The 13,105-nt window shown below is 41.4% G+C and overlaps 1 protein-coding gene across 2 annotated transcripts in view; it reads right to left on the reverse strand.

Moving 5' to 3' along the window:
• Positions 1-1,096: 1,096 nt before the first annotated feature.
• The window catches only part of glceb (glucuronic acid epimerase b), a 47,901-nt gene continuing 35,892 nt past the window's right edge, over positions 1,097-13,105 (reverse strand). For both annotated transcript variants that reach the window (XM_084541810.1, XM_084541811.1), the window contains 2 exons: positions 5,928-6,220; positions 1,097-5,569 (listed from right to left, as the gene is read on the reverse strand). In XM_084541810.1, the coding sequence (XP_084397936.1) occupies positions 4,838-5,569; positions 5,928-6,220 (1,025 nt within the window). In that variant the 3' untranslated portion in view covers positions 1,097-4,837. The remainder of the gene's footprint in view (positions 5,570-5,927; positions 6,221-13,105) is intronic.

Consider the following 13,105-nt stretch of genomic DNA (forward strand, 5'->3'; position numbering starts at 1 on the left):
TAGGCTAAGCTTAGATAAACCATTGGTTTGTAGCCTGAAATACAAACATAAAAACTGCATTTAAAATTCTGAAATTTAGAAGAAAGCCACTTCATCCAAGAGAAGAAGAGCATATGACAGACCTCAAAAAGTTTCTTGGACTTAAACTGAAAAAACTGCATTCAGGTGCATTGCTGCTGTTCTTTTCTCTTTGCTAGATGCTTCCACAGCCAGTTCCTCCTTCCCCGCTTCCCCTGAAAGCCCCAAACAACACACAAACAAACCCAATAACGCAGGGTTCAACGGTGTGTTAATTTCATCAAGTGGGTGAATTTATGGACACCATAAAGCCTGCGGTATACGGACGCCAGAGCACCAAGTATTCTCTGTAATTTTATCAGAGCCATCTCTAAGGCATCTGAACGGCTGCAGAGGAGGCTGACACAAAGGCCATGAAGGGGCCGAGCTTATCGGGTTTATGTAGGGCTAATTACAGGACCGGGAGACAGACTCGCTGTCAGGGGGGGACAGTAATATCATTAGCGTCGGGGAAAGAGGAGGAATGTGATGCGTGGGGTGAGGGAGAAATTATGGCTGCGTTGTATTAATGCCAGAAGGTAATGAAAAATGCAAGCGGGTGGCAAGAGATACAGCCCTTCTCAGGTGTCTACGCCTCTCACTGGATCAGAATAGCGTAATTACATTAAATTATTAATCAGGATTGTTTTTCTTCTCAGCAGTTTCACAGAGAAGATGTTCAGAGGGAACAGATTGTTTCTCCACAGCTCAACAATAGACGCAAACCAGCACTGACCAGTATCTACACAGCTTCGTCCAGTATCACAGCTGTGAAACAAATTACTTGAACCGGATTAACAAAGAAACAGTCTGTAACAATAAAAAAAAAAAACACTGAAAAGAGACGAGACTTTAGAAATAACAGAGAAAGTTTAATTTATACGTGGCAAAATTAAAGCTGAAGTGTAAATTGAAGAAATATATGGACATTTGAACTGAATTAAGACATCATGGTGAAAGCGTTTAGATGTAAAGATGGGAGAGAGTTTAAAAAGTCAGTTGAAGGGATTAAAGTTGCTGAAATGTTAAAATATAAAAGTGGAGCGTATCTGGAATTAAATTAGTGAAACATGCCCCCACTTCCCATAGATGAGATCATCAGGATTTGTCCCAAAACATGGGGATTTTTTTTTTATAATTCTAATCAAATTAGAAAGGACTGCTGCACATTTTCTTAAAATATGGCTACAACCAATAACAGACTGATTCATCAAATCGCATCTCCAACAATGGATACTCATACATCAGCTGAGAAGAATAAAAGATGTGATCAGACCAGAGGTTTAAGAAAAATGCTTTTATTTTGTCCTACACCTTTAAAAAGCAAAATCTTAAAGCACAAAGATTTACTCTGTATATAAACACCTCTCTTCCTCGGACTAAAAAAATGGTAGCATTTGCACATTGTGCTTTGATTGCAAAGTCTGTACAACCGCTCTGGGTCTCTTCGTCTCCTCGTGTCACGACCCCAGTAAACATTTTATTGCATAAATCACATTTGACCTCGTGGAGGGGGTGGGGGGGTCATCTGTTGAAGTTTTTTTTTGTTTTTTTTTTTTTAAACAGTGGAAAGACAAGGAAACACCACTGAAATGAGGGAAAAGAAGCTCTCATATTATTACACAGTAAACAACAATAGCAGCTTTCTTGATGAAGGCGTTGCACATTGTCCTGAAAAGAAAAACGAAAGGAATCTTAAAAGAAATAGAAACAAAATCGAATGACAAGTCAACGGCAGTTGTGCTTTAGTCTATTTAAAACGTATGTTCATCCTCTGTAGATGAACACACTTACCAGCACAAAAGAATTGCAGCTATTGGCTCATTTCCCATTTAACAGTAGCTGACTAAACGCTAATCTCTAGTTGCACAGACCCCCTTTACATTAAGCAAGTTTTACACTCTAATCTATTCAACCTACATTTGAAAAAAACAAAAAAACAACAAAAAACTAGCATTTCTCAAAAGGCAGTGTCTCTCTGCGTCATCTCCGAGGAGACTTAACATCATTAAATGCTGAATGGAAGTCGGCTTGCACAAAAATATACAAATTCAAATATGCTTGAATCAATGACTTTGGTATAAACAACATGGAGCTCGTTATTCACATGCAAAAACTTCCACTTCCTGAATGTTCCCTTTTAAACTACATATTTCTACTTGTCACGTCAAAACAGCAAAGAATAAATGTTGCAAGTGTTCATGGGAAGAATACGTTTCTATTTTGTGGGATCATTATCAAACAGAGATAAAAAAACTAAAAAAATAAACTAAAAGGAAATCTGTCTAAGAGATGAAAGAAAGAAAAGACAAAAGAAATGTAACATTTCAACCATAAAATCTGAATATTTGTAAAGAAAAGGCTGTTCACTTTGAAATAAAGTCATATTACAAAATATAGAGGCATATTATTAGATGAAAGTCACAGTTCTGCGTGTTATTTTGATAAATAATGCTGCCATATGTTGAGAATGAAGAGAGTAATCTGGATTACATGTGCATGGTTTAGCTTTTCTTTACTGCATTGCACACATAAATGGATATGAATATGTCGTTTTCTGGTAATGTTATGCAAACAGTGGCTCTAGTATTTGAGTTACAGACAAAGCTGTAAATCTCAGTTTCTCTATCCACCGTTGCATCCTATTCGTTCACACTATAAGAACTTGAAAGCCGATCTCAGAAAATATTTTGCCCCAATCTCCTGCTTCTTATTTCCAATCTTTAAGGTCGATTAATGAAAGACTTACTGATGCAGAGTTTGTTTTGTGTATTGTGAGTGTGCTGACTCATCTGTGACTCACAACGCTACCATGCGCAGGTTGTCTCCCGCCTATTAGCCGGGTGAATTGTTAGTGTTAGCTGGCCAGCACTTGGAGTAACAGCACTGAGTTTGTGCACTCACAACAGCTAAAGGGGAGCGACGACGGGCCTGCTGGGAATCGACAGCCTCTTTATGTTTGTCGAGAGTTCATCTTCAGCTTTAGAACTCCTGGCGTTGTTTGACACGGTGGTGAAACGCAACTGTGCCTCTGCCGCCCACGTCTAGCTACCCAAACACACAACACAGACATCTACACCGCCTACACTTGTATCCTTCAATTATCGTTTTAGAGTATGAGTTATAGAAGGAGGGCACACAACAATCTGTAGCGTTCAAAGAGGAGGGAAACTCTAGCTACAGCTAATGGTGCTGCTGCTCAAATTACAGACTGATTGGTAGGGTTTAAAGAGTTTAAAAGAAGTGTCAGTTTCTGTCATGTCCTTATATCTTAAACATCATTAAAAGTCTTGGGCTTTACTGGGATTCAGCTGAATCAAGCTTTAGATGGATTTTTCGTTGTTTGTCTTTCCCTGATTTTACTGTTAAGGTATGGACACACCAAACCCGCATCAAAGAACTACCGGCATCACCTCATGTCACCTGTGTCTTCCAGTTCCTAAAAGTTCACTTGAAGTGACTACAGCCAACAGCCAGAGGAAACATGCGTTGTTCCCTCCGTCTGAGGGGATGGAAATAACTCCTCCAAGAAGCTAGGAAGAGCGAGAAAAAACTGTACAGATCTGGCCTCTCCTGAATCGTGCTGATCAGCTGGTCATTGTAGATGATCACACGATCACTGTGTTCAGATTAGAATAAAGATCTTCTGTGTGCTCTCTGTCATTATTTTAGCTTGTTCAATCACTGGTTCTTAAGCTTAAACAGAAAAACCAGGGCCACAAGATGCTCAACGGAAAATGGACGACCATCGATCGCACTTAATTTTCAGCGATCCGTGATCAGCTGTCTGCGATGACCTTGTGTTAAACTGACTCTGTTGGATCTTTCTAATGGTAAACTTATGTTTCTCTGACTGAGCCGAACTCAAACTATTATTGTAAAGCATTAATTATGATATTATCATCCCAGGAAACACAACAGGAACTCTCTTGCTGCAACATGTTAACCTCAAATAATTCCTTAAGCTGATTTTGAGCAGCTTAACAGACAGCGAATAAATGATTTAAGGAGTAAGCTCACTAATGACATGGCAACACTAGAATTATTTGTCATTATTTATGTGCGTTTTAGAGAACAGGGCTTCAGAGAAGAGCTGATTAGGAAGCTTTTCTATTAGGGGAAGAGCCAAATAAATAGACCTCAACTCACAGATTAAACACACCTAAAAACTTCCTGGCCTTTAAAATGTTGTGGTGGAGAGAAAAAAAAAAAAAAAAGTATTTATATTGATAAGATAAATTCATTCTTTTGGCAACATTCTCCTTCACATAATTTATAATATATTCTGTTATTTACAGTTTAATTGTTTCAATAAACTTTGCAAATCTCAGATGAAATGGTAAAAAAATACAGTTGAAGAAAGAGAAACGTGGCGAATTAAAGAAAGTCTGAAATGTGATTCAAGGAGTTTCTCTAGCATCGTATATTGGTATTTTAAACACACACACGCTGTTTCTGAACGCAAACACTCGCACTCTGAAACTAGGTCTGTGCATAATTACAAACACTAGCTTCAAGGGGAAGAAAAAAAATAGAAAACAGGAGACGAGAGCTACAGTCGATGTTGCAGAAAAGATAAAACCTGCAACAGGAGCACGCGAGAAAGTTTGGGTATTGAGAGCTGCTGACAGCTGACTAAACTCATCCTTCAGACTGTGAACCTCAAAACAGACACAACGTGATCGCCACCTCTCATTCAATCGCCCAAGCCCGTCTCACACACAGAATATATTGATCCTCTTTTCATCTCAGCTGTATCATCTGTGGGTTACATTTCTGTCTAGTTGTGCTTGGCACGAATCCCTTTTAAGTAGTTTTTCCAGCGCTTGACTACATCCTTGAAGATGGCAGAGTTGTCTATGGATGCCAGCAACTGTAGCTGGTTAATGTGCGTGGTGTGATAGTCCCAGCGAGCCAAGTTGGGCGCCGTACCCAACATGAAGTGACGCAGGTCATAGATGCTCCCAGACCCCGTGTCGAAGAGCGGCAGCATGGCCTTTAGCGACTCCATGCCGCGGCTGAACAGCTGCCCCGCCTCCCTGCCAAGCTTCTCCCCGGCTGTCTCGGTCACGTCATAGAGTCCCAGCAGGGAGTAGATGAAGCCGTTGAGGACAAAAGAGCTAGGAGTGGTGGGGTATTCTTCATACCAGTCGTATTTGTTCATGAACACGGCTTTGACCCCGTGCTGCGCTGAAGGCACCTTGTAGGGTCCGACTGCCTTGATGGCAGCGTTGAGGTAAGCCTGGTCCTTTGTGAGGAGGTAGGCTCTCACCAGGGTGGACATGGCCTGGCCCTGAGCCATGGCCGAGTACCAGCCGGGCTCCAGAGGCCGGAAGCCTTCCCCTAGTTTACGGGTGACCATGATGGGCCACCCGCCTCGTTCGTCCTGGTTGCGCAGCAGCCACTCGCTGGCAGCGAAGAAGGCGGCCATGTGGGCAGTGGTGGAGATGGTGACATTGTCAACAAAGCCCCGCCCGTGTAGGACTAACCGCACCACCCGCCTGGGCATGATCTGTCAGGAAAACCAGACACAAAGGAAGACCGAATAATTCATGACTAGAGTTAAGACTCATTAATTCAGTAATAGTGTTTATCACCTCTACATACTGTAATGTATGTTAAAAAATAATGCTGCAATAATAATAAATACTATCAAACATTAGTTCATACATAAATTAAAACGATTCCGTCCAGTTTAACGCTGCAAATATATTTTTTTGCCATCAATTAATCCAAATAATAAAGCAAATAATTTAATTTCAGAAGCTGCAACAAGGTGCTGCCAGTTTATTTTCTGCACAGATACAAGAACACAGGTGTTCAGTTGAAGGTGCTTTCAGCTTTCAGACAATGGTTTCACCAAAACTGACCTTTGTGGCTTTGACAGCCTTAGTGTTGGACAGCCCGACGCCCTTCCTGAGGTCGGTGATCAGGTCTCGGGTCAGGGTGCTCCAGGCGGTTCGCGGCCCGACACCGTAGGTGATTTCACGGTCTTTGAAGGCGATGAGCTGCGTGCTGGTCACGTAGTGGATGGTGAAGGGCGGGCCTTTCTCTGTGGTTTCCAGGATCACGGACACGCTGCCGTTGGAGACAAACTTGACGTCCAGGCTCAGGATGAAGTCTTTGGAGTTACCCAGCTGGAGGGACACGCCTTCTGAGGACTCTGTGGTGGGAGGGTGAGTAGGGTTGGTGCGGCAGAAAAACGGAGAGCGTTTTAAAAGGAATGTTTTACAGGATTTTGTCAAGCGCGTGGGACCAGATGAAAGCGAGTGATGATTTTAAGGACTTCTAAAGATGATTTGATGACAGTGGACTATTTTTATCTTTTAATCTGTCGCTCTTTTCCTTTGCTGTTGTCAAACGCACAACAACCATCAGACAATTTTAGAGTCCATCTCTGGTCAAAACCCTGGTATTTTTATTACCTGGAGTCTTGTATTATTATCATCTCTGTGGAGTGCCTTGCTGTGTGTGTGTGTGTGTGTGTGTGTGTGTGTGTGTGAGAGAGAGAGAGAGTAGACATGCACACACACAGACAAGCTTCTCGTGGGATGTACAGTACAGATGTGTCACTGCACACTGAGCTTAATTAGGAAGACAGAAGGGAGGGAAGAAACTGAGGAGAAAAAAGCAGCAGCAGCAGGATGGAACGAATGCACTGCAGCAACTTTTTTTTTTTTCATTTGCAACTCCACACCTCTCTCCCTACTAAACTCAAGAGATAGAAACTCAGATGATATTACACACCGCCGCTGCTCGTCTTACACGGCATCAACTCTGTGCCAGTTCAGTTAAAGCACTTCAGTTGCAGTTCATTTCAAGCCCCTGAAGCACCAGCCGCTTCTACAGTGTTCTCTCCTTTGGCCTTGTTATTTGGTCAGCGCAGGCAAAAAAAAAAAATGAACTTTTTTTTCCCAATCAAGGCTTCCCAAAGGATAAAGAGAAGAAAGTGTGTAAGAGTCAGGGAAAAAAAAGGAGGGTAATGGAATGATGGGTTGCACAAGTGCTCTTAAGACAAAGCACAGACCGGAGAGGGTGAAAATGAGCCAATGGTAAGCGGACAATTGAGAACGAGAAGATAGAGAGAGCTCACGTGACACGAGCTGAGAAAGCAGAAGCAGATGAGGCCGACTGAGACACAAAGACAGTCGATCGGGGGAGAATGAAGGAGAGAGACAGTCTGGCAGGGGCCTCTGGATGACTACGGCTCTTTAATGCACTCATAAATCCATTACTTAAGGCAATGCAGAGAGTAAGTGGATTTGTACTCTGGCCCTGTGATTACTCTGCCATCAATAAAGGATGGGTAGGGAATATAGACGAGATTCCACCTCCTCGGCTCTGTTCTCTAGCTGTTTAGCAATACGTCTGGAGACAGAGATGACATGCTGTTGGAAATATGTCAGTGTAATCCGTGCTTATATACATGAGTGAGAGGAACACTTAGAAACATGGGACTGCTGTGCATGTGCAGATGCAAAAGGTGCGACAAGTGACGAGACAGCGGATGAACGGGTGATTATTCATCCACACTCTCCAGCGCACTGTTCAAGATGCTTTTATCCTTCAGTGTTGTTCTGTATGAAAGGCACAGAGAAGGTATTGGGGGGGGGGGGTTGGCTTTTGTGCCTTTACGCCCGCAGCTGAGGTATTTACACAAGCTTTGCAGGCTCGTTCTGAAAGCACACACTGCGTCTGCATTAGGCAAACGTGGCATAATGAGGGACGTCTTCTGAGCAGAATTTGGCACAATTTAAAAAGGGGTGTCTGAACCATGACTGCAATTATGGATAAATCACTTGTGATGATGATGATTAAGCGTCATTTGCTCCCAACTACAGCAGACTTTGCAAATTTCATCTTAAGAGACTGACATGACGAGTAGTTTTACAAGTTAAGATATCACAGACTGTATATAAAGATGCATCCCCACCTCCTGCCACTGACCAGAGTGAAGTAAAAAAATTCTGGGAATAGAGATAGTGCCATCTTGACTGTTTGCAACCACAGTAGTGTTCGATGGTGGAAGTATGGCGACTATGCTCCACCCAAGTACCAACAAACTGCAACTTCAAGTCTTTGGTCGGTCAGAGTTTACTGCAAGAGCCACTGATTTAGTTTGTTTGAAACAGACCATTAGAGTTATGTAAAGTTAAAGTGGCATCTTTCGAAATCCCCAAGAAACTTTGTGACGACTTCAATCAATGGCAGCGGCCATCGCGATGTCCTTTCCCGTTTTTAAGGTATCAAATTACTTAGAAAAAAGCACATTAAATTCACAAAGGTGATTCCAACCATAGACTGTGTAAATATGGACAACGTCTCGCCACTTCCTTGTAAACTGACACTATTTTCCTGGGGATACGGGCAGCGCCATCTTGTGACTTTGGAGCCAGAGTCTGCACAGTACGGTCCGAGAGTGGAGCCACGATATCGATGACCCTTGTTTGATGCACATTTTTTCTTCTACAACTCTCTGCTTTATGGAGCAGTTGGCATAGCAACTGGTAGACGCTATTATGTCACATCCCGTTTCTATACCGTCAAATGACTAACTAAAACGAAACCTATCCAAAAAACTGACACTTGAACACGCATCAGCATTATATTAACCACCGAAAATGACAGACAGGCTTTGTGACTTATACCACAGCTAGGCACTAGGGGGAGCTTGACATACTTATTCTTCATTTTTTACACACTGTGATGTTGTGTCTTTAAATAATGCATACAAACAATTACTTTTTCCTGTCTAGCCACAGCCCAGTGAACGTTACAGTAAACATTCACTCGAACACCAAATATGTATTAATCTGCAACTAAATATCGTCTAAAAATGCTAAAAAGATCAGAGTCCGGCACAAAGGAAAGTAGAAGTTGGGATAAAGTTCAACAAATGTGAACCTTGAATGTTCCTGTGTTTTACTGAGCCCAGCACAAAAATGTATTTTTCAGCCATAGTGTGAATGTCATCTGAGGAAACTGAGAAAAAAAAAAAGCATTTTTGAACTATCAACTAGCCGCAAGGGGATTGAGAAAATAAAGGTGCTCAGTGGCAGACAGTGTTCGACAGAAATGTGCAGATGGTAGATGGTGGGTTATTATCAGGGGACAGACGATTGATCCAGTTGTCAGAGGCTTTGAGAGATTGTTCAACACAAGCGCCCTAGATACAGTAAGGAGGAAAAAAGACCAAAACAGGAAGAAGACGGGAGTAGTAGGAGGAGGAGGAAGTGAAAGGAGGCAAAGACAGAAGGAGAAACTGACAGCAAAGGAGAAAATGAGGAAAGTTTGATGAAAGAGCGGAATAAGGAATTAAAATGGGCAAATACGGCTGCTCTGTTTAGGAAGCACTACAGTGCTGAGGGGTGATAAGTGGGTGGAAATGCGTAAACAGAGGTGGAAGACTGACAGATATCTGGGCTAGAGAGGGAAGATTAATGGAGAACGAAAGCTGCTGAGGGAGGGCTGAGGAGCGATGATGAAAACATGATGGTGTCAGGGAAAGAGAGCGCAACGATGGCGAGCTGAGCTGCGAGGAGAAAAGGTGAGCGAGGAGCAGAGGGGGAAAGGTGTAAAGTGGTGAAATGAAAAGAAATTGGTCATGATGAGAGGTTGAAAGTGGAAGAATTAGGAAGGTGGGGGAGATTACAGTAGAGAAGGCAGCTTGACAAAGGACAGAGAGAGAGAGAGAGCAAGAGAGAGCGTCGAGGAAGAATCAGCAGGAGATCAGAGGAGAATAAAGACAGCTCACAGTCAGCTGTGGGTAAAAGATTTTGACTTCTTCCGATTCTAAAAATAACTTTGACAACTATCTTGTGGCCTTGTTCATTTTACAGCTGTAAAACTAGGCCAGATTTGGAGTCTCTACTGTAATAAATAGTCAGTTTTAGATTTCCAGACAGCAGAACACAGTCTGTACATAACTGCAGAGGTAAACAAGCATCTTTCTTACTGTTATCTTTCTGACTCGTTATTTCCTATGAGCTTCTAGCAGCAGCTGTCTTGTACTTGTCTTCAAATTAAAATGTATTGTTTGGACATTTCCCAAATTATAAAATATTGCTAGCTGCCGAGGTGAGCAAAAACTAAATCAAGATAGATAAAGTGATAAACTTCTGCATATGCTCGCTGTCTGTTTACAGTGTTACACTCAACAACTATCAAGTTACCTGCAAAATAATGTGAAAGTGGCATGAGGCAATTATTCAGCTTGTTAACACAGAAAAGAAAGCAAAAAAAAAAGAGCCATAAACGTACACAGGGTGGTATTAAAGGGGAACTACTGTTTTTTTACAACCTGGACCTTATTTCTGGCATAAAATACGGTCGTATACTCACCCATATAACTTTTGTGTAATTTGTATTCCTTCGGGAGATATTTCGATCAGCGTATATCCATGTAGTGGGAGTGACTGGGGCACCGAAACGCAGCCTCTAAATAACGCATTATTTGCCGCGAAACTCGTTCATTTCACCAATATTTTGTTACTGTACACTAGTGCTATTCCCCGTTGAGTTCGGAGTTACCTGTTATCATCATCCGGGGTCTGTAGGTCAATCTACAGACCTCAGATGATGTCGTCAGGCGGAATATTTTTCCAATTCTGAGGTTGTGGACGAACCATAGCAGCAGCAAATTACAGGTAAACAAGCTGACCGTCACGGGTGCGCGCGGTGCTCAGAGACGACATCATTCAGGTCAGAAGACATCATGATGATAACAGCTAACTCCTGACTCAATAGAATAGCACTAGTGTACCATAACAAAATAATGGAGAAATGATTATTAGAGGCTGTGTTTCGGTGCCCCAGTCACTCCCACTACATGGATATACGCAAATCGAAATATCTCCCAAAGGAATACAAATTACACAATAGTTATATGGGTGAGTAAATGACCGTATTTTATGCCAGAAATATGGTCCAGGTTGTAAAAAACAGTAGTTCCCCTTTAACATGCGTCCTGAGTGATCAGATCACAATGGGCCAACTTTAAGTATGTGTTCACACCTGGCATTCAAATGCAGTTTCACGTTTTAGGTGTGATAATAAACAACAGCTTCTGTTTGTAATGGATGCTATTGTTGTTTCAGAACCACGGACAGCGCTGTTGTTGTGTGTACGTCCCAACATGAGGACATGCTACAAATTGTGGAACATAGTGATTCGTTAAGTCTCTCTAACTAACTCACTGAAAGCGCACATTATTATTTATTTATTCATATCATCCTGAGGTTATTTTTTGTATAGATCTGTAAATATTCTGTCCATTTACGCAGTAATGTCACCGCTGAGCTGTTTGCAGCACATCTCTGGTAATAAAGGTAAACAAAGACATATGCCTGAACTCCACATGGCTACTTTGCATAAATCAACACAATCACATCTGTAATTAGCTAAATGCTAAAACATATTTCATAACAGAATTACACATAGCCTACTCTTATTCAACAGTTTAATTTGTATTCTTCTGTGGATGTTTTTATTTGTTAAGTTAGCTAACAACCACAAAGACATGATGTTTTACACGGCTCTCATCATTTACTGTCCTTTTTTTTCTTTTCAGCTGATAATTTATAACAGTAATTGTGTGGGGTTTTTTTTCCTGAAAGAAATTAGTCTGCTTATTTTGAGTAGGTGGTCCATCAATGTGGCCCGGGACTCTTTGTGGGTTCATGCTACAAGAGGAATGTGGTCACAAGCACATAAGTCATCGGCCGTCAAATGTCCTTAATACGTCTTGGGTAATGTAATTTAACCAGGACTGTTGTGATTGCAACTTACCAGCTAAATTTGGCAGAAACTGTTAAGAGACTAAGTTCAGGCCTACATTACCCCACAATTAATTTATTGGACATATAAAAGACCACAGCTGCTAACATAACTGCAAGACAATTCTTTGGATAATCATCCACCTAAACTGTGCTTCATGTCTTCTAATTCAGTCAATCAGTGGGAATTAAACACCTCTCTAACTCACAGCGTCTGCATCACATACTGCAGCGCGAAATGAAAAGAACAAAGAGGGAGAAGGTTTATTTCTTTCATTTTTCCCCCTCTATTCGCAGATCAATTTTTAGATGCATAAGGGAGAAGGCTGCATACAATAAACGACTCCACAGTCTGAGGGAGGCTGGAGCGCAGTGTCCTCGCTTCCATATGAGCCTTTGATACAAAACCGAGCTAGCTGAATTAAATTACATTCCTCAGAGTTGAGACAGTGCAAAATGGCAGCAAGGACAGATCCATTCTTCAGTCAGTTTTATTACTACTGATGAAGGGCTATTTTCTGAAGGCCTATTAACTAGGCACTTACAGAGAAACAGACAGTTATATACATATATAATATTCAACAGGACTTTTAGATTTCTCACTGCAGCGTTTAAATTTCACCAAATCCCTAAGACCTTATTTGGCTTCATATTTTATTAATCCATTTTATTACAACACTGCTGAATTGTTATTAAAGCAAACTGCAAGAGTTGTTTAATTCTTCTCTGATTAAAATAAGAACATGATTAATAAGTGTTTAACTGGGGATATTCTATATACATATATGAAACAAATACCTGCGCATAGAAGATACCACTGATTGCTAGTGGGCACGATTAGTAGTTGTCCCAATTAAAAACATAAACACCCCATCAGTCATTTAGAACTAAAGAAACCACTTGGATGATGGTGAAACATCTTCAACAAAACTCAAACAAGTCCAGTTTCCGTTGTTTAAGCTTTGTTTCAGATGTGTGATCGTGTAAGACGGTTAATTAACTTTAATTTAACAGGTGTGAACATCTGGAAATAACAGTTATCATTTCAAAGACTGATTATAATGTCGGGGTATCAGCTGTAACAGTTTCTGTCTCACACAATGCCTGATTAAGGCAACAAAATCTGTCTGATGTTATGTCTGCTCGTTCTTCAGTCATAATAATTTCTAGGAATGTGGGTCCACTGTCGACCAAGACAGTCTGCCAGTATTCTCACAGTTTGGTGGTGACTCACCGCAGACTATCATCCTGTCCTGAGGGTGTAGCTGCGTACA

This window comes from Chelon labrosus (assembly GCF_963514085.1).
Source record: "Chelon labrosus genome assembly, chromosome: 3".
In the NCBI taxonomy this organism is placed as follows: domain Eukaryota; kingdom Metazoa; phylum Chordata; class Actinopteri; order Mugiliformes; family Mugilidae; genus Chelon; species Chelon labrosus.